The sequence below is a fragment of the Musca domestica genome, unplaced genomic scaffold (assembly GCF_030504385.1).
Source record: "Musca domestica strain aabys unplaced genomic scaffold, Musca_domestica.polishedcontigs.V.1.1 180, whole genome shotgun sequence".
Taxonomy (NCBI): domain Eukaryota; kingdom Metazoa; phylum Arthropoda; class Insecta; order Diptera; family Muscidae; genus Musca; species Musca domestica.
In genome coordinates this window covers 785,595-807,388 of record NW_026712239.1, presented here as the reverse complement: position 1 = coordinate 807,388, position 21,794 = coordinate 785,595, and the positions used below count along the sequence as shown (strand labels likewise).

Here is a 21,794-nt window from a genome sequence, read left to right as displayed (position 1 = left end):
ACGAAATTTTCTACTATCTGCTATTATTTAATATTTTGAATACTTTAATCGTGGATCTTTCGATTTTTTTTTTTTTTTTTTTTGATATCTACTTCTGCTCACAATTATAAGTTTTTACGGAATATTTCAAACCCTCTTGTCATTCTGAGCAATTTTTTCATATTTTATTTATATTTTTTTTTTCTGTTTTTTGTTTTTGTAATTTTTCACAATAAATTATTTTTTTTTCTTAGATTATTTCCAACTCATATTTAATAGGTGTCCTCATTTAGTCTTTTTTCAGATTTTCCTCAACCAAATGTAAACTTTTTGCTTTCATTTGTTGTCGGCTATAAATTCCTTTTGAGCTGCGGTCATTCTCCTTGGCCCCTTCGTCGCCAACATCATCGGCATCGTTAAGGTTTCCCTGCCCCCTGGATTTTTCCAGAAAATCTCCATCGCCAACCTCTTCATACTGTTGAAACATCGCTACAATATCAGCCATATAGTTCTCACGATGTGTCTCCAAATTGGTGGGGGCAATGGATAAACGTCGTTTAGTGGTACCGCTCAGTTGATTAAAGGCCGTCATAAGATGGGCCAATTTCCGACGTACAATGTGAAAGAGTTCCGAGACTGTAGAGGGAAGAAAATTTGATAATTAAAAAAGAATTTTTTATCAGGTATGGTCAAGTCTAAGCTGAAGGCTGTAGTCAGGTCTAGTTAAAGGTTGTGTTCAGAAATTTTTAATGAGACAAATTTAGGGCTTGAACCTTGAGTTTCAAGGGATTTTTAAAGGATTAAAATCAACTCAAAATAATGGATTTTACGGATTCTTTGAAAGGCTCATGTAGGTTTAAAATCGGGAATTTTAAATACATTTTTTGCGGAGGTCAATGTCAGTTATAATCTGGGATTTTTTCAGGATGTATTTTAAGATTAAATTTGGCTCATAATCCTGTATTTTTAGGGAGTTTTACAAAAGTTAAAGCCAGTTATGGATTTTTAACCTTTTTGGGAGACTAAATCCGGTCCATAATTGTTGGGTTTTCAAGAAATATTTTGCAGATCCTATTGGGAAAGTATTTTAGGTCAAAGACCAAATTCTGAGATTTTTTTTTTTTATTTTTTAGTTATTTCTGGAAGATTAAAGCCAGTCCATAATCACGAATCAAGGAATTTTCGGGAGGAAATTATAGCTAAAATTCTGAATTTTTCGGGATTATTTTCAAGTCTAGAGCCAGGTCTATCATTTTGGGATATTTTCTAAGATTAAGTTTGGCCCATAATCCCGGATTTTTGGGGAGTTTTAAAACAGTTAAAGCCAATAACTTATCATGGATTTTTTAGCATTTTGGGAGACTAAATCCGGTCCATATTTCCTATTGGGAAAGTATATTTGGCCAAAGACCAAATTCTAAGATTTTTTTTGATTTTTTAGAAATTTCTGCAAGATTAAAGCCAGTCCATAATCACGAATCAAGGAATTTTCGGGAGGTGACTATAGCTAAAATTGTGAATTTTTCGAGATTATTTTCAAATCTAGACCTGGGACTATCATTTAGGATTTTTTTTTTAATTTTTGGGTCTTTTTTAATTTTTTTTTATATTTGAAACCTCTGATCATTTTTCAATGACAATACTTACTATCATCTTCCATATTTTCCGGGGGAATTGAAGTCATTGCCATATTTTCGAATTTCAATAGGGGCAACTTCAAATAGGAATTTGGATATTGAACTCTCCGGGGACGGGATGTTTTATGGACATGACGGAGCATGTCATGGATGTTCCAAAGGAAAACACTGAAAATGAAACAGTGGGGTTTTGAAATACGAAAAAAAGATACAAAAATATTACTGACCGCAATACCACAAACAAATCATTATTCCTCTTCATGGCTTGCATGGTTGCCCTTTCTGCCAAATCTTGATTTGTAATTTGCTCATTGAGGTCCTTGATCCTGTCCAGGCGACTTTTAAAAGAAATTTGCCTTTTACTTAAAAATCCCTTACGATATTATTTTGACTTACTCAATTTCCGCCTGCGATAGATTATTTTTGATGACCTCCTGCAGGACCTCACAGTATTTCTCTTTGGTCTCCAATGTGGCCTGGCACAGGGAATCGCAGACGATTTCCTTTTTCATTTTGTAATTTTGCTCAATTTGTCCTTTGATTCTGAAAGTTAAAGGATGATAGGAATGCAGCCGAAAAAGGATGTCAGTGACTAGTCAATAACTACTGACCCCTCTTGTCAATGACTAGTGACCCTTCTAGTTAACGACTATTGACCTCTAAGGCCAGAGATTTTTATCCACTCTGGCCAATGACTATTGAAGCCTCCTGTCAAAGACCATTGGCCCCTCCGGTCAAAGGCCATTGACCCCTCAGGTCAATGACTATGGATCCCACAGGTCAATTACGCTTGACGCTTTTGGTCAATGACTATTGACCCTTTTGGTCAATGACTATTGACTAGTCAATGTCTATTGACACCTCAACTCAATGACTATTGACCCCTCTGGTCAATGGCTATTGACTCCTCTGGTCAGTGACTATTGACCCCCCTGGTCACTGACTATTGACCCCTCAACTCAATGACTGCTGACCCCTCTGGTCAATAACTATTGACCCCTCTGGTCTATGTCTATTGACCTCTCTGGTCAATGCAAATGACCCTTCTGGTCAATGAATAGTGACCCTTCTATTCAATGACTATTGACCCTTCTGGTCAATGACTATTGACACAACTGGTCAATGACTTTTTACTCCTCTGGTCAATGACTATTGACCCCTCTGGTCAATGATTATTGACACCTCTGGTCAATGACTATTGACCCCTCTGGTCAATGACTATTGACCCCTCTGGTCAATGACTATTGACACAACTGGTCAATGATTATTGACCCCTCCGTTCAATGACTTTTGACCCCTCTGGTCAATGATTATTGACACCTCTGGTCAATGACTATTGACCCCTCTGCTCAATGACTATTGACCCCTCTGGTCAATGACTATTGACCCCTCTGGTCAATGACTATTGACCCTTCTGGTCAATGACTTTTTACTCCTCTGGTCAATGACTATTGACACAACTGGTCAATGATTATTGACCCCTCCGTTCAATGACTTTTGACCCCTCTGGTCAATGATTATTGACCCCTCTGGTCAATGACTATTGACCCCTCTGGTCAATGACTATTGACCCTTCTCGCCAATGACTATTGACCCTTCTGGTCAATGACTATTGACCCTTCTGGTCAATGACTATTGACCCTTCTGGTCAATGAATAGTGACCCTTCTATTCAATGACTATTGACCCTTCTGGTCAATGACTTTTTACTCCTCTGGTCAATGACTATTGACACAACTGGTCAATGACTATTGACACAACTGGTCAATGATTATTGACCCCTCCGTTCAATGACTTTTGACCCCTCTGGTCAATGATTATTGACCCCTCTGGTCAATGACTATTGACCCCTCTGGTCAATGACTATTGACCCCTCTGGTCAATGACTATTGACCCTTCTCGCCAATGACTATTGACCCTTCTGGTCAATGACTATTGACCCTTCTGGTCAATGACTATTGACCCTTCTGGTCAATGACTATTGACCCTTCTGGTCAATGACTATTGATCCCTCTGGTCAATGAGTATTGACCCTTCTGGTCAATGACTATTGACCCTTCTGGTCAATGACTTTTGATCCCTCTGGTCAATGATTATTGACCCTTCTGGCCAATGAATATTGACCTCTCTAGTCAAAGACTATTGACCTCTCTAGTCAAATACTATTGACACATCTGGTCAGTGGCTATTGACCCTTCAGATCAATGGCTATTGACTCTTCTGGTCAATGAAGATTGACACATCTGGTCAAGGACTATTGACCCCCCTGGTCATAGAATTTTGACCGCTCTCGTCAATGACCCTTCTGGTCAATGACTATTGACCCTTCTCGCCAATGACTATTGACCCTTCTGGTCAAGGACTGTTGACCCTTCTGTTCAATGACTAATGACCGTTCTGGTCAATGACTATTGATCCCTCTGGTTAAAGACTTTTGACCCTTCTGGTCAATGACTTTTGACCCTTCTGGTTCAATGACTAGTGACTCCTCTGGTCAATGATTATTGGTCCTTCTGGTCAAAGACTATTGACCCCTCTGGTCAATGACTATTGACTCCTCTAGTCAATGACTATTGATACTTCTGGTCTATGACTATGGGCTCTTCTGCTCAATGAGAATTTACCCCTTTGTTATTTGACCGTTAACCTCTTAGATGTATGTCTCTTGGTCTCTTTGGTCAGGGGCTTTTGACATCTGTAGTCTTGGACTCTGTCCCCCTCATCATTACAGGTCTATAAATGATCTTCTCTCACCTTGGAAACACCTCTGTTGCCGTCGAACACAGCGTGGCAAATTTGATGCCATTTATGACCTCTGATACCTTATTCAATTCATCCTCCAATTTACTCATGCTATAGGTAGTACGGGCATATCTCTCTCGGGCATCAGCCAAGAGAGTGGCATCATCTTCCTTGGCCCGCACCACAGAAGCAGGTTTGCCGGGCTGCAACATTTTATGTTTACTGGAAATCTCATGGATCAATGTTTGAGTTTCCCAGCGAACTTTATCGTTGTATTCCTGAAATTTCGAAAAATTGCAAGAAAAACCTTTAAGCTATTCTTCGTATCCTACCTTACCTTTGAAAATTCTTTCAAATATCTCAACTTTTCCAGGGCAGGTTTTCCCACATCCAGAATATATTCTATGAACATTCTCTGGTCTTCAATATCATCACACAAAGACTGGAGTATGGGATCATAGAACATTTCGTCATGGTGGAGAACCTGCAGGACCTTTTTATAGGTGGTGTTAATGGTCTTTATGGCCCTTAAACGAATCTGACTGTTAGCCAACTTCTTTTCACATTCCTTGGCCAGTTTTTCTTCGTTCAGCTCAAAGACATCTTGGAATTTGATGCGATCCTCAAGGCTGGAGGCCGTTAGCTAAAGAAATTGACATAAAGGAATATTTTCTAATTTTTATCAACGTCCCCCACCTTCAACTCCTTCAATTGCCGTTCCAACTTATTTTTTCTATCCCTTAAACGATCCTGTTCCTTGCGCAGCACAAATGTCCTTTGATCAATGTTCTCCACAACCTCATGTATTGGCATATCCTGATAGAGGCATTGCTGCTCTTTATTATCCTGCAGTAGATTTCTTATGGTATGGCGATTTTTTATTTTCCTTACGACCTGTAATTCCTGACGGCCTTGACGACATTGCTTGCGGAGATTTTGTAGATTGCGGGCAATATGTTGTAGCTGATGATGTTTCTCTATGCTCTTGAAGAGCTGATGTTTTTCTGAAGGGAAGCGAAATTAATTTCAAATCCCTTTGGAAAAACCCGTTTACCTTACCCAAACATCCTGCCATGGCCTTGAACTCATCCTTCAAATCCTTCGATGACCATCTCTCATCGCTCATCATGTGCTGTTTGAGAAATGGAAGGCCTAGTAACCCATGAGTGCGTATGGCCCGGGGATGTACCCTTTGCTCGGAATTTTTAGATTTATTCAACATTTTTTGCTTGTCGGGGTTTTTTGGATAAATTTTGGATTTTATCTTCTTCTGAAAGCCTTTTGCGGTAAATCCAAAATTACATTCGATTTATGGAGTAAAAAATATGATTTCTATAAATGAAAAATCTCCAAAAATGAAAAGAAGCTAAATCATTTGTTCCAATTTTTTATCGAAAACTGATTTTATTTTCCCAAATGTCAAAAAAAATTGAAAAAAGGGCATCACACTGCAAAGAATTTAGGAGAGTCGGAAATTGAGAAGGTTCTGACCCCACTGATCAAAGCCAATTGACCGATCTAGGCAATGAATTTTAACCCCTCTGGTCAATGACTATAAACCTCTCGGATTAATTATTATTGACCCCTCTTGTCAATGACCATTTACCCCTTAGTTCTATGAATGTTGACCCGTATTGTCACTGACTATTGACCCTTCTCGTCAATCATTATTGACCCCTCTAGTCAATTACCATTGACCTATCTTTCCTATAACAATTTACCCCTCTGATCAATTACCATTGACCCCGTTGATCTGGCTCAATGCCTATTGACTCCTCTGATCTATGAATATTGACCCCTGAGTTCAAGGATTATCAACCCCGCTGATCTATGACTATTCGCCTCTCTTGTCAATGACTATTGCCTCTCTCGCCAATGACTATTGACCCCTTTGGTGAATGACTATTGACCCCTTTGGTCAATGACTATTGACCCCTCTGGTCAATGACTATTGACCCCTCTGGTCAATGGCTATTGACCCCTCTGGCCAATGGCTATTGACCCCTCTGGCCAATGGCTATTGACCCCTTTGGCCAATGGCTATTGACCCCTCTGGTCAATGACTATTGACCCCTCTGGTCAATGACTATTGACCCCTCTGGCCAATGGCTATTGACCCCTCTGGTCAATGACTATTGACCCCTCTGGTCAATGGCTATTGACCCCTCTGGTCAATGGCTATTGACCCCTCTGGTCAATGACTATTGACCCCTCTGTTCAATGGCTATTGACCCCTCTCATCAATGGCTATTGACCCCTCTGGTCAATGGCTATTGACCCCTCTGGTCAATGGCTATTGAAACCTCTGGTCAATGGCTATTGACCCCTCTGGTCAATGACTATTGACCCCTCTTGTCAATGACTATTGACCCCACTGGTCAATGACTATTGACCCCTCTGGTCAATGACTATTGACCCCTCTGATATATGAATATTGACCCCTCTTGTCAATGACTATTGACCCCACTGGTCAATGACTATTGACCCCTCTGGTCAATGACTATTGACCCCTCTGATATATGAATATTGACCCCTCAGGTCAATGACTATTGACCCCTCTGATCAATGACTATTGACCCCTCTAGTCAATGACTATTGACCCCTCAGGTCAATGACTATTGACCCCTCTGGTCGATAACTATTGACCCCTCTGGTCAATGACTATTGACACCTCTGGTCAATGACTATTGACCCCTCTGGTCAATGACTATTGACCCCTCTTGTCAATAACTATTGACCCCTCTGGTCAATAACTGTTGACCCCTCTGGTCAATGACTGTTGACCCCTCTGGTCAATGACTATTGACCCCTCTGGTCAATGACCCCTCTGGTCAATGACTTATGACCCCTCTGGTCAATGACTTATGACTCCTCTGATCAATGGCTATTGACCCCTCTGGTCAATGACTATTGACCCCTCTGGTCAATGGCTATTGACCCCTCTGGTCAATGGCTATTGACTCATCTGGTCCATGACTAGTGACCCCTCTGGTCAATGACTATTGAACCCTCTGGTCAATGACTATTGACCTCTCTGATCAATGCCTATTGACCCCTCTGATATATGAATATTGACCCCTCAGGTCAAGGACTATCGACTATTCGCCCCTGTCGTCAATGACTATTGGCCCATCTGGTCAATGATTATTGATCCCACTGGTCAATGACTCTTGACCCCTTTGGTCAATGACTATTGATTCCTCTGGTCAATGACTATTGATTCCTCTGGTCAATGACTATTGACCCCTTTAGTCAATGACTATTAATCCCTTAAGTCAATGAATATTGTCCCCTCTGGTCAATGACTGTGCGTTTATCTGGTCCATGGATATTGACCCCACTGGTCAATGACTTTTGACCCCTCTGGTCAATGACTATTGACTCCTTTAGTCAATGGCTATTGACCCCTCTAGTCAATGACTATTGACCCCTCTGGTCAATGACAGTTAACCCCTCTGGTCAATGACTGTTTGTTTATTAGGTCAATGACTTTTGACCCTTCTGGTCAATGACTGTTGGTTAATTAGGTTAATGAAAATTGACCCCACTGATTAATCCTTAGGTCCAGAACTACTAATCCCTCGGGTCAATGATCATTTACCCCTCTTGCCAATAACTATTGACCGCTCTGGGTAGTGAGTATTGTACCCTATAATCAATGATTATTTGATGATTATTGCTCATACATTTTTGATTTGGTAACCCTTAAATTTTGAACCCATGCCGATACTTTTCAAACTATATTTTTTCCTAACTGAAGTTCCTAATCGACAAAAAAAATAATTCAAACTCAAAACATCTTCGAATATTAAGGATGAAGGCCATAAAAACAACCGATATTTTGGCTCCTCGGCCCGTACATCCCAGGGCCATACGTAACCATGGTCTCTTCGAATCCACTTTTCTCAGGCAACACATGGTCATTGATGAGCGCTGGTCCATGGGGGCATTGATTGATGAGTTTCAGGGCATGGCGGATTTGCTAAGTAAGTAGGAGATAGAGAGAGAGCGAGGTAATACGATTAATCCCATTTTCCCCTTCTTTCCCTCCCTCCCTCCACTCTCCCCCCCCCCCCTTCGTAAGGCAAACGCATGATTTTCAAACGCCTCGAGAATCGAGCCTCCCGCAAGGGTCTCCTCAAATCGGCCCGCCGCCTACGCCTGCAATGTCGTGATGGTCGCACCAAATTACAAAATGTTCTCTTCGGCGATAATGTCCTATGTGTGCGGAATTTTCTCATCAATCACAAGGACATGCAGCGTCTGTATGAGAAGATGCCCGTCCATATGGTGGTGGACAACATCAATCAGAGGACATTTGTGATGCGCAAGGAGCGAGATCGTCTCACGCATCGTCTGCGCCAACTGAAAAGTGAATACGAATTGAAAATCGTACAGAAGGGTGAGATTGAAAATCGCATAAAGTACCAAAATGAATTTGTGTTGGACGAAGAGCTACAAATGCGAGATTTCGAGAAAAATATTGAAAATTCCAATACCCGTTTGAGGGCCATCAAGGCAGTGAATGCAACCTATAGGAAGATCATAGAGGTCCTACGGCATGATGGTATATTCTATGAACCGATTTTGCGTTCCTTGTGCGAGGACATCAACGATCAGGCGAGTTTCATCAAGCACATCCTGTATTTGGGAACACCGGCCATTGCAAAATTCAAGCAGCTGGGAATGGAGTATAGGGTGAGGAAGGGGGTTTGAGGTTTTTTATTTCATAATAATTGAATATGTTTTCCTCCCCAGCAAATGGAGGACAAATCCCGTAAGTCGGCCCAAATAAAATTGGAAAATCTAACCAGTTTTAATGAATCGGACGTAAAGCCAGGCCAACCCAAGGGTCCCAAACCGCCCGAATTGGTGGTGAATATGGCCAAACATTATACACGTGAAACCAAGAGCATGCTTAGCCTCCAACATGAATTGGAGTCCATTGAGGCGGTCATAAAACAAATCAAGGAGGCCACTTTGTGTTCCAAGGCTACGGAAATATTTCCGAGGTTGGTTGGAAATTTATAAATTATTTTTTAATTTCAGTTTTTTTTTTAATTTTTAGAATCAAAACCCAGGTTGAAATCAATTTCAAGCTCATCAAACAAAACGAGTTGGGCCACATGCAAACAGACTACCTGGCCTTCAAGGAGAGAGTGGCAGCTGAACAGCAGAGCATTTTGCTGAACAACTATTTTGAGGAGGAGGAAAGGTAAGGCTAGTAGTGGATTTTCCATGGAGGGCTTGTCTGGAATTCAGTTGTACATTTCGAAGGACTCATGGACACCAGGGCCCCTCCATGTGGACGCCATAAAACTCTAGACAGTTTTCCTCTTCAAAAAAAAAGACCTCAAATTAACTTTTCTTGACTTGTTATCCTTTCCCTGACCTCCGATTATATGACTACGAATTACCTCTCCTAGGCGCCTCAAGAACATTAAGGACCTGGAAGAGCAAATCAAACTGGAGGATGCCAAGGAGGTTCAGACCTTGGCCCACATGAAAAATCGAGCTGCAGTCTTTGTAATACTGAGGTAAACGTTCAAGTCATTTTAAACGTCCTACCTAATAATGACCCCCTCCAAATTGAAAATTTTCAGATACGCTCTCTGGAATATCTCGGATATAGTGCGCCACGTTGGGCGGCCACCCAGGGTACATAAAATTCAATATCCCACACCCTATTTGAAGTTGCCTCTGCTCAAATATGAAATGCTGACCATGTATGCGGTTCCGCCAGAACTTTTCGAGGAAGATAGTGAGTTAAGAAATTGTTCTCTCTATTTTCACTCTTTGACTCTCTCTCTCATTTTTCTCTATTTCTCCTTGTTTTTCTTTCTCCCTGTTTCTCTCTATTGTTCTTTCTCTCCCTCTTTGTCTCTTTATCTCTCTCTCTCTTTGTCTCTGACTTTCCCATGTAGCCAAGACAATTCTCCAAAATGCCGAGCGTAAACTCAAAACCCTCATGGAAGCCTACGAAAAATTGCTACCCTCCCAGAGGACCCGCAAAACCATACCCTTTGACAGCGCTGAGCTTACCGAGGATTATCATCAGAAATATTTGGCCAGCATGGAATTAGAAGATCTGGCCGAGACGTCCAAGCCACTGCCCGAGGATGAGGATGTCTTGGAAGATGCGAAAATTTCACACAACATACCGAATCGTAAACAACTAAAGGCCCAAAGTGCCAAACTTGTTGAGGAGCTGTCGAAAAGGGAGGAGTGAAGAGAGGAGAGGAGAGGAGAGGAGAGGGGGAAAGAATCGAAATGTATTGAAGAGAATATATTTTGTTGGCAAAATAAATTTTTCATAAAAAACGAATTCAGAAAAATTACAAGGACCTTAGGGTAGAAATTGGGAATTTTTCAGAATTTTTTTTTCAAGAACCTACTGACCAATAATCGTGGATTTTTTAAAGATTCCTTTTCAGGGACCAACTGACAAATAATCTAGGATTTTTTAAAGATTTCTTTTCAAGGACCAACTGACCAATAATCATGGATTTTTTAAAGATTCCTTTTCAAGGACCAACCGACCAATAATCGTGGAATTTTTAAAGATTCCTTTTCAAGGGCCAACTGACCAATAATAGTGGATTTTTTAAAGATTCCTTTTCAAGGACCAACTGACAAATATTCGTGGATTTTTTAAAGATTCCTTTTCAAGGACAAACTGACAAATAATCGTGGATTTTTTAAAGATTCCTTTTCAAGGACCAACTGACCAATAATCGTGGATTTTTTAAAGATTCCTTTTCAAGGACCGACTGACCAATAATTGGGGATTTTTAAAGGAGGTGTTTTCAAGGATTAAGAGAGCAAAAATCATGGATTTTTTAAAGATTTCTTTTCAAGGACCAACTGACCAATAATCGTGGATTTCTTAGATATTTTGTTTTTTTTTTTAATGAAAGTCCATTCATTTTTTAATTTTTTTTTATTTTATTTTCATATAGATTTTCCTCTTTTTCACATATGTATAATATATATTTATATATAATTTTTTTATATTAATATTTTTTCTCAATGCATCAACATAAATATCTCTCAGTAAAGTGTGAGTTTTGGGGGTGTGTATGTGGGTCTGGAAAATATATTTTTGTTAGTGAATTTTTTTTACGTGTAAGTAACAACGGAAAATGATTTCAATTTGTTTTGCAATATATATTTTTTTCTGGAATTTTTATATGTTTTTTTAATGATTCAACAATTTTTTTAAGTTTTTTTGGTCTTTATTTTTTCAATATATTTTTTTTTAATTTTTTCTTGGAGCCATATTTCTTTGCAATATTTGTCAATATAAGATGTATGGATTTATAGATGGTTTATAGTACAAGTTTTGTAGTTTATTTATTTTTGTATTTTTTATTATATGTTTTTCCCAATTTGTAACACTTAAGCATTTTTATTTTATTTTTTTTTTTTTTTTTTTTTTTTTTTTTGAAGAAAAAATTATAAGCATTTATTTTTTCTTTCTCTAAAAAATATTGTCTTGATTTTTTGTATTTTTCAGTATTTTTTTCCTTTTTTTATTTATTTATTTTTTTTTTTTTTTTCAAAAGAAATTTTTAGTCTCTACAAAAAAACACATGGGATAGGAAGATCGCGTTTTTAGGTTGTTTTACTCCCCTTCTTCTTCATTAAAAATTTGTTTCATTTTTTGTAAGCATTTTTTTGGATTTTTTTTATTTCTTATTGATTTGCAATGATTGTTAATAGTTAATAATTTTACAACAACTTTGCCTTGGGTTTCGTGAGTTTTTTTTTAATTTAATTTTTATTTATTTTTTTTTTCATTATTCATATTGAGTGCTCTTGGCTTTTTAAAGTATTTCTGTTTTGTCATTAATTCTATAACATTAATTGGCCTAAAAATCCCTAAATATTTTTTTATATAGTAAATATGGCAGGAAAACATAAGTTAAAAACAATAATTACAAAAAATAAAATAATAAAAATTTAAAAAAAAATTAAATTACATTTAAAAAGCTCCTAAAGGTATGCTATGTTTTACACAACCCTAAAAGTATATTTTTTTAGGAAATTTGAAGAAAATCAGGTGCTTATTTCGCATTTTATGAGGGAAATTTGAACCGTTGTGGGGTAAGTACCGGAAGGAGTGGGTCCATAACTACCATCTTCACATCAGATCTTGTGTTAGTTTTGAAATTTATGAAGTTTAGAAAGAATCGAATGCTTAGTTCAAATTTTATGAGGATTTTGATTATTTAAAAGTTTGAACCCTTTGTTGGGGATGTACCCGAAGGAGTGGACCGATTTCCACCAACTTTACATAAGATCTTTGGTTAGTAAAAATATTAGAATGTGTGAAGTTTAGTAATATTCGGTTGATCATTTCGCATTTTTTAAGAATTATAATAATTCAAAATTTTTACCCCTTTGTTTAGGAGGTACCAGAAGGAGTGGACCGATTTCCACCATATTCACACCAGATCTTGTGTTAGGGAAAATATTGGCATATATGAAGGTTAGAATAAATCGGATGCTTATTTCGCGTTATATGAGCATTTTCATTATTCAAAATTTTGACCCCATGTGGGGGAGGTACCAGAAGGAGTAGACCAATTTCCACCAACTTCACACCAGATCTTGTGTTAGTAAAAATATTAAAATGTATGAAGTTTGGAAAGAATCGAATGCTTAGTTCGCATTATATAAACATTTTGATAATTCAAAATGTTGACCCCTTTGTGGGGGAGGTACCAGAAAGTGTAGACCGATCTCCACAAAATTCACAACAAATCTTGTGTTAGTAAACATATTAGAAAGAATAAAGTTTAGAAAGAATCCGGTGCTAATTTCGCGTTTTATGAGCACTTGGGTTATTCAAAATTTTGACCCCTTTGTGGGGGAGGTACCGGAAGGAGTGGATCGATACATCCCATCTTCAAACCAGATCGTGTAGAAAGGAAAATATTGTGATGTGTCAATTTTAAAAGAAATCGGATGCTTATGTCGCGTTTTATGAACATTTTGATTATTCATAATATTAACCCCTTTGTGGGGGAGGTACCCGAAGGAGTGGACCGATACCTCCCATATTCACACCAGACCGTGAGTCGGATGCTCATTTCCTTCTTCATGGTTATTCGAAATTTTGACACCTTTGTGGGGCAGGTACCAGAAGGCATGGACCGTTATATTCCACCTTTACACCAAATTTGGTGTTAAAAGAAATATTGCGATGTGCAACATTTGAAGAGAATCTGACTCTTATTTCACTTTTTTTAAGATCTATAATTATTCAAAATTTTAAGACTTTGGGGGGGAGGTACCAGACGGAGAGGGCCGTTATATTCCATGTTTACACCAAATTTTGTGTTAAAAGAAATATTGAGATGTGCAAAGTTTGGAGGGAATCACACTTTTATTTCACATTTTGTAGGAGTTACAATTATTCAAAATATTGCTCCCTTATGTGGGGAGGTACTTGATGGAGTGGGCCCATGTTGTCTATTTTGGCACCAGACCTACAACTGATAAAAATATTGGGAATTGCAAAGCTTGAACAAAATCGGATGATCCTATCTTGTTCTATAAGGTAATTTTTTTTCTGTGAAAATGTTGACCCTTTGTGGGGGAGGTACCAGAAGGAGTGTTATGATACTGCCCATCCTCGAACTCAATCTAAGTCTGTCAATAATATTACGATGTACCAAGTTTGGACCAAATCGGATACTCCCTTCGGGAGTTATGTGCACCACCCAGCTAGATAGACAGACAGACGGGTGGACACCCCTATATCGACTCCAAATGTCTTTAAACGGATTTGGTGCAAAGAGACCTAGGATTTAAAATAGTGATTTCGATCAGTCAGATTTTGGTCATATCAAATGATATATATCCCCCTGTAGCCATATGGCTGCGGGTATAAAAAGAAATAGAATTCCAAAAGGCGCCTAAAACTATGCTACGTTATTTTTTTTTTTTACACATCCCTAAAAATATGCACCACTCTGAGATTCTACATAAAGATTTTCGTCAAAAAACACATTTTTTCACAATTCTATACATTTGCTGATAAAAATAGTATCCCCATTTGTGGATAAAAGAAATATTATCCACTTTTGCGGATATACATATTATCCACAATTTTGGATAAAAATTTTATACGCATTTGTGGATAAAAATATTATTCACATTTGTGGATACAAAATATTATCCACATTTGTGGATAAAAATATTATCCACATTTGTGGATAAAAATAATTATCCACATTGGTGGATATTTTTATCTACATTTGTGGATAAAACTATTATCCACATTTGTGGATAAACATTTTATCCACATTTGTGGATAAAAATAATTATCCACATTTGTGGATAAAAATATTAACCACATTCGTGGATAAACATATTATCCACATTTGTGGATAAAAATATTATCCACATTTGTGAATAAAAAAATTATCCACATTTGTGGATAAAACTATTATCCACATTTGTGGATAAACATTTTATCCACATTTGTGGATAAAAATAATTATCCACATTTGTGGATATTTTTATCCACATTTGTGGATAAAAATATTATCCACATTTGTGGATATTTTTATCTACATTTGTGGATAAAACTATTATCCACATTTGTGGATAAACATTTTATCCACATTTGTGGATAAAAATAATTATCCACATTTGTGGATATTTTTATCTACATTTGTGGATAAAACTATTATCCACATTTGTGGATAAACATTTTATCCACATTTGTGGATAAAAATAATTATCCACATTTGTGGATAAAAATATTAACCACATTCGTGGATAAACATATTATCCACATTTGTGGATAAAAATATTATCCACATTTGTGAATAAAAAAATTATCCACATTTGTGGATAAAACTATTATCCACATTTGTGGATAAATTATTATCCACATTTGTGGAAAAAAATATCCACATTTGTGGATAAAAATATTATCCACATTTGTGAATAAATATAATTATCGACATATGTAGATAAAAAATTATCCACATTAACATGGATAAACATATTATCGATATTTGTGGATAAACATATTATCCACATTTGTGGATAAAAAAATTATCCACATTTGTGGATAAAATATTATCCACATTTGTGTATTAAAATATTATCCACATTTTTGGATAAAAGTATTATCCACATTTGTGGATAAAAATATAGTCCGCATTTGTGGATAAACATATTTTTCACATTTATGGATAAAAATTTTATCCATATTTGTGGATAAACGTATTATCCACGTTTGTGGATAAAAAAATTATGCACATTTGTGAATAAAAAAATTATCCACATTTGTGGATAAAAATATTATTCATCTTTGTGGATAAAAATTGCATGGCCCTACTCCCTTCTTCCTAAATCTGTACCCCTACATAAATTTCTTGAGTTGGTGTTAATGAAATAAAAAATACCATTTGGTTTTTTGTTGTTTTTATATATATTTTTCTCTCTATAACATAATTAAAACTTTATTTCGATTGTTTAACATAATCAGTTTAAATGGTTGTGAGAATTGTATTTTGTTGTTTATTTTGTTTGAATTTTCTTTATTTGTTGTTGTTGTTGTTGTTGTTATATAACTCCATTCATTCCTTATGTTACGCTACTATGTACTTTAATCAGTTGGTTTTGTTTACTTTTGTTTTGTTTATATATTATTATATAGTATATGTATATATGTAGATCGGTGTATGTATATGTAACTATATGCAGTGTATGTGTTTTATTTTCATTTTGTTTGTTATAGGAGTTGTAGTACAATCAGATTACAATAATTATTTTCAAAACTGTTAAGTTATATTTACAAAATATATATAAAAATAAAAAAAGAGTGTGTGTGAAATAAAAAAAAGAAAAAATTAATAAAGCAAGGGCAACATAATAGTTCTAAAATAATTATTACAAATTAAAAAAAAATATTTTTTAATAATTAATTATACATTAATTTCTTTTCTATATATGTATAATAAACAAATTTCGAAATATTTCTGGAATGCTTAACAAAAATTAGTTTTAAAAAATAAATAATTTGTTTACGTATTGGTTATAAAATATTATCTAAAAAAACAATTGCTTAAAAAACAAACACAAATGACACATTAAAAATTGTTTTGATTTTTCTTTTACTTGTTTGCAAACAAATTATTATTTAAAAATTATATTTTTTTCATATTTTATATAACAATATAATTTTATAAATTTAAAAATAATTATGAAAATAAAACCAAATATGGACGATTTGCTGGAACATAATTTTTGTGTTTTTTTTTTTTCTCTTTTTTTATTTTTTTAACATTGGACATCTATTATCTATCCACTTCTTATTATTCCTTTTTTTCAGCATACATTTATGAATTTATTTATTTATTTTTTTTTTTTTTTAATTATTATATTTTGCATTTTTCTTTATATGTCCAATATGTGTATATATATTTATAATTTTGTATCATTATTTTTGTTTCATGTATATGTCCTCTAATACATAAGTAAAGCGATTTTTTTACGAGGGAAGGTTTTCCTTTCGGATATACATTTATATGCATACATGGTACAATAAATTTAATTATTTTTTTATATATTTTTTTATTTACTATTTTTGTTTTAATTTATATATATTATTATTTTCCTTTATATGTTGCACCATGCATACATATATATTTTTTAATATTTTCAGCTTGCTGGATTGATTTTGGAAACTAACATTTAAAACAATTTTTTTTATTAAATTTTATATCGAAACGCCTCAAAATATGCTTTAAAAAAACCAAAAGGATAACCTCTGGACATTGGCTTGCCTTAAGTAAATAACATTTCATGTCATGTAGAGTGTTCCTAAAAATACGGCTTTAAAGTTCTCCCCAAGGTATGCTACACAATAACAAATATATGATTCAGCACAGGAAACAAATTATTGGAATAAGGAAGAGAACTTCAATTAAAACTGGGCGCCCAATATACTTTTCCATGTAAAATAAAAAATGCCTGAAATGGTATTGGCCTGAAAACATTTTCCTTGAAACAGTTTCTTAACAGATTTTTAGTCTTCCACTTTGAGTCGCTTGAATATTTAGTTATTTTCATTAGTCTAAGATTTCGATCCAGTAGTTTAGTATTTCATGAAATTGTCATTCGAATAGTGTCTATGCTGACCTATAAAAAAATTCAAAGGCCAGAGATGATTTACATTGCATTTCGGACTTCAGGATATTGATTCAAGAATCAAGAGTGACAATATCTTTAACAATCCTTTCATTTTCAATGGTAGTCTGGATGAAAATTCATGTAAAAGTTCTCTCAAGAGATAAATACAAACTGCCTAAATTTCGATCGGATGAGTGTCATACATAAAGACATTGAAATTTACTTCGACTCTCAAAACTCAGAACCGTACCCCCCGATATTCGCTATTTTAATTATTTTTGCCACATTTTTCAACGGAATTGTCTGAAAATTCACACAAGAAGTTCCTTGTGAAGATTTTATCCGTTGAGAGACCCGATCGCATTAGGAATTGTGATCTAAACATTCAAGAGTATCAAAAATCAGGAGCAACCATTATATGGTGGATCTGTACACAGGATTTTTGGACATATCTACGGAGAACTCAAAATTTCAAGGTTGGAAAATATGAAGACTTAAGAAGGGGTTCTATAGATTGGACGATTTAAAAATGTCGTCTATAGAAAGGAAGGTCTGAAAAAATGCGGATAAAATTATTAACAAAACCGAATATGGGTTGCGCTATCGTCTGTACGGAACATGGTCCTCTATAGTTGTTCAGCTGTCAACGCCAAATATGAACTCTGAAATAATTCTCTTGAAAAATGTGGCAAAAAACACTGAATATCGGGATATGTGGTTATATGAGGGCTACACAAAGACGTTGACCTGTATGGACAATTTTCTGCTGCGGGAAGGAGTACTCATCGTATATCGGAAGGTACCAATACTTGAAGTTATTTGGACAGTTTTTTGCAAGGATGTTCTCCATATACTGGAAACCAATTTATACGGGACATGGTCCCCTCAAGTTGCTTATCTGTCAACGCCAAATATCAACTCTGAAATAATTCCCTTGAAAAATGTGGCTAAAAGCAAACAACACCAAATATCGGGGTGTATGGTCATATGAGGGCTGGACGTTGAGCTGTATGGACAATTTTCTGCTGTGGGAAGGAGTACACATTACTACCAATTCCAAATTTGAAAGAATATCGAACCTCTAGTACTTTTAGCATACGATTAGATCTAAAACCTCCATCTCAGGGTGTACGATAGAAAATATAAAGACTTATGAAAGCGTTCTATAGATTGGATTTAATTTTTTTTTAAAAATGTCGTCTATAGAAAGGAAGGTCTGAAAAAATGCGGATAAAATTACTAACAAAACCGAATATGGGTTGCGCTATCGTCTGTACGGAACATGGTCTTCTATAGTTGCTCAGCTGTCAACGCCAAATATGAACTCTGAACTAATTGAACTCTTGAAAAATGTGGCTAAAATAAAAAAAAAAATCGAATATCGGGATGTATGGTCATATGAGGGCTATACAAAAACGTTGACCTGTGTGCTATTGGAAGGAGTATACGTTACTCCTAAAAATCAAATCTGACATAGAATAATTTAATATCATCTGGAACATACAATTTTTTCCAGAATTTTTTTATAGTACAAGAAGAAGTTTCCTAAATTCTATGGTAGACTATTAATCAGTTTCCATATCACTTTAGCATGATATGTAAACGTGTCCCTAATTGTCTATTCACATGTACAGAGTATGACATAAGAAGTCTGTTTTTGTGGGAAAGTAGCTACTCCCCAAAGAAAAACTCATTTTTCTTTCCGGCTTTTCTATGCACAAAGAAGAGTCTTGACAGAAAGGGATCTAAGTTTTCTCTTTCCTTACAGATTTGTGACATTGAAATTAAAGCTATATGTTAGAGGCTTTTCAACAAAATTTCAAACAGATTTTCTACAGCATTTGACATATATAAAGTATTTAAAGCAATTCTTGTAATATTTTTGTTATAGCACATTGATAATTAACAAATTGTAAACATTTACAAATACAACTCTGTGTCTATATATTTAAAAAAAATCAAAAGAACATCATAAGGGCAATGTATACATCAGAAAGGACATAAATATCATAAAGAGGGAAGTTTTCAGAGTGTAGAAAGAAAAAGGAGATTTGGAAAATTTGGGATATGAAATATAGCAGAATTTTATGCTGAGAAAGAGAAATCTAAAAGAATATAGAGCTCAATGAATTTACATTTTTGGCATGTATTAGGGCTAAGGGAAAAACGTTAAACCACCCATCGAGATCTCAACGAAAATTACTTTTTATAAAATAATTGGAATTTTCACAAGGAATACTCTAGACCATCACTTTAGTTAAAGACACAAAATTAAACTAGATTCCATTTGGAGTCGTATATATTTTTGGTCAAAGGATTGACGAATTTGAGATGTAGAGTAAATCGGTTAATACCAAAAATCGGGTCAAAATGTTTTTCATCACATCCCTGAACAGGTTTAAATTTGGTGGAACTATAGGGTTTTTTTGAAAAATATGGTTTGGCCTAGGTAGCTAACTGGGCGACCCATTTAACCCAGGAGAAATGACCCTGTGAAATTTTTATGGTCATCGAGTTTTGACAATTTTTTGCTGAACATCGTCTTCTAGACTTATTCATAAAGCAGATTTTTTAAAAAGATCTATTTCATCGATAATCGGAAAATTTCAAAGAAATTGTAAAATGAAGAAATTTTCATGGAACAAGAGACCAATAAATCTGATTATTTTTTTTTAAATTTTACAGGCCTAATGGTCCAACAATATTCATCATCTTTAGTGTGAAGCAAATGGCGGCTTACTGAACGACTTATTCAGGCAATTTCTATTGACCTTTTTCTAGACAGGAAAATCCCTACCCGATTTTCGGATACTATAGCATTTTTTAAATCTAGCTTTATTCGAAAAAATAAAAAAATTCAGCAAAGTCCGCGTGAAAATCCAAAACGGGAAATGAGCAAAAAAAAAAAAACAAATATGGTTTCTGATTATTTCGATATGCACTTTTAGGAAAAATTTAATTAAAGGTTTCTTGGCAATTTCTATTAAATGTTAGGACCTATTTCTGTCTGTATAACAATACGAAAGTGAATGGAAACGAAAAAAACACCCTACAGGTGAGTTTTTAAAATATTAGATTCCTTAGGTTGACTCACCCCCTTCGGAATGTCGGTTTTCTTGTGTATTCCCTTCCGTATTGGCATACAAAAATTGGTCCTTTAAAACCGAAAAATGGATATGGTTTAACAAAATGACTATTTTCCAAAACGAATCAAGATAATGTAGGAGTTGCATATTTGGCTAATTTTCATACAAAATCATGGCAACCTAAAACTTACGAATAAGCCAGACGATGACTTAGGCCAGTCAAAAAAGTATTTTGTGTACTCGCACCTTAAATTCTTTTCCGAATATGAATGATTTCCAAACAAGTTTTTCGAAATTATTACAATTATTTGGAGTAAAATTTAACCAAAATTTGAAAAATACACTTGGAATGGTGCATGTAACAATAAAAAAATAAGGTAGAGCCACCATCTGATTACAATTATTTTCTAAGTGTGTCCCATTTCTGCAAATTTTGTGTATGTAGTTATTGTTTTGAAAAATAAAAACAGAATATTTTCAAAATCAATGATTGGAATTGGCGTACGTTGCGAGACGCGCATTAAAGCTATTCACCAGTTTTGCCATGGAATTGAGAGAAAGAAAATTTTTTAAAGAAAATCCAGGCATTTTATTCATTTTCCCGCTGTTTAATTGATTTTTAAAAATGACGAAAAAATATTAAATATATGAAAACAACTTGTTGCATGCAAATTTGACAGGAAACGGGCATAGCCTCAGGGATTTATCTGTAGTTTTACGAAGCTGTTCTATTTTCGTATAGTGATAGAGAAACCGGCCCTTAATTTGTTTCCAAAGCCATTGCCAATTTAGGAATTCAGCTCATCTCATATTTGAATTACAATCTCAGTTTAGAATAAAAGGACAGCGAAAGTAGTGGAGAAAAGGATATTGGAATTCTATTACAAGAAGCATGGAGAAAGTTTAGGTTGTTTTGTCATGGGGAGTTGAAAGACATTTGGAAGAAAATCTTGGCATTTCATTCATTTTTTCCCGTTGTTTAACTGATTTTAAAAATGATGAAATTATTGAATAAATGAAAACAACTTGTTGCATGCAAATTTGACAGGAAGCGGGCCTCAGGAAGCAACCTCAGGGCTGCATCGGTAATTTTTACGAAGCTGTTCAACCTCCTTTTGTACCATGGGATGGTGTTTTTCGTTTCAATTCTGAAATTAATTCAATTCCAAAGCCATTGCCAATTTCAAAATTCAGCC

At 35.4% G+C, this 21,794-nt stretch overlaps 2 protein-coding genes across 2 annotated transcripts; one reads left to right on the top strand and one right to left on the bottom strand.

Annotated features, from left to right (window-relative positions):
* Nucleotides 1–161: 161 nt before the first annotated feature.
* On the bottom strand, nt 162–5,753 carry LOC101888263 (uncharacterized). Its single transcript, XM_005187049.4, has 8 exons — nt 5,417–5,753; nt 5,054–5,361; nt 4,695–5,000; nt 4,370–4,635; nt 2,013–2,159; nt 1,844–1,954; nt 1,627–1,784; nt 162–615 (listed from the first exon to the last, which is right to left on the bottom strand). Exons 1-8 carry the CDS (start codon nt 5,577–5,579, stop codon nt 269–271), a joined length of 1,806 nt encoding a protein of 601 aa, XP_005187106.3. The 5' UTR covers nt 5,580–5,753; the 3' UTR covers nt 162–268.
* A 2,335-nt stretch (nt 5,754–8,088) lies between these two features.
* LOC101888436 (uncharacterized) lies at nt 8,089–10,682 on the top strand. Its single transcript, XM_005187050.3, has 7 exons — nt 8,089–8,343; nt 8,442–9,055; nt 9,116–9,369; nt 9,426–9,572; nt 9,784–9,894; nt 9,961–10,118; nt 10,282–10,682. The coding sequence occupies exons 1-7, from the start codon at nt 8,172–8,174 to the stop codon at nt 10,584–10,586; spliced, it is 1,761 nt and encodes a 586-aa protein (XP_005187107.2). The 5' UTR covers nt 8,089–8,171; the 3' UTR covers nt 10,587–10,682.
* The last annotated feature ends 11,112 nt before the right edge of the window (nt 10,683–21,794 follow it).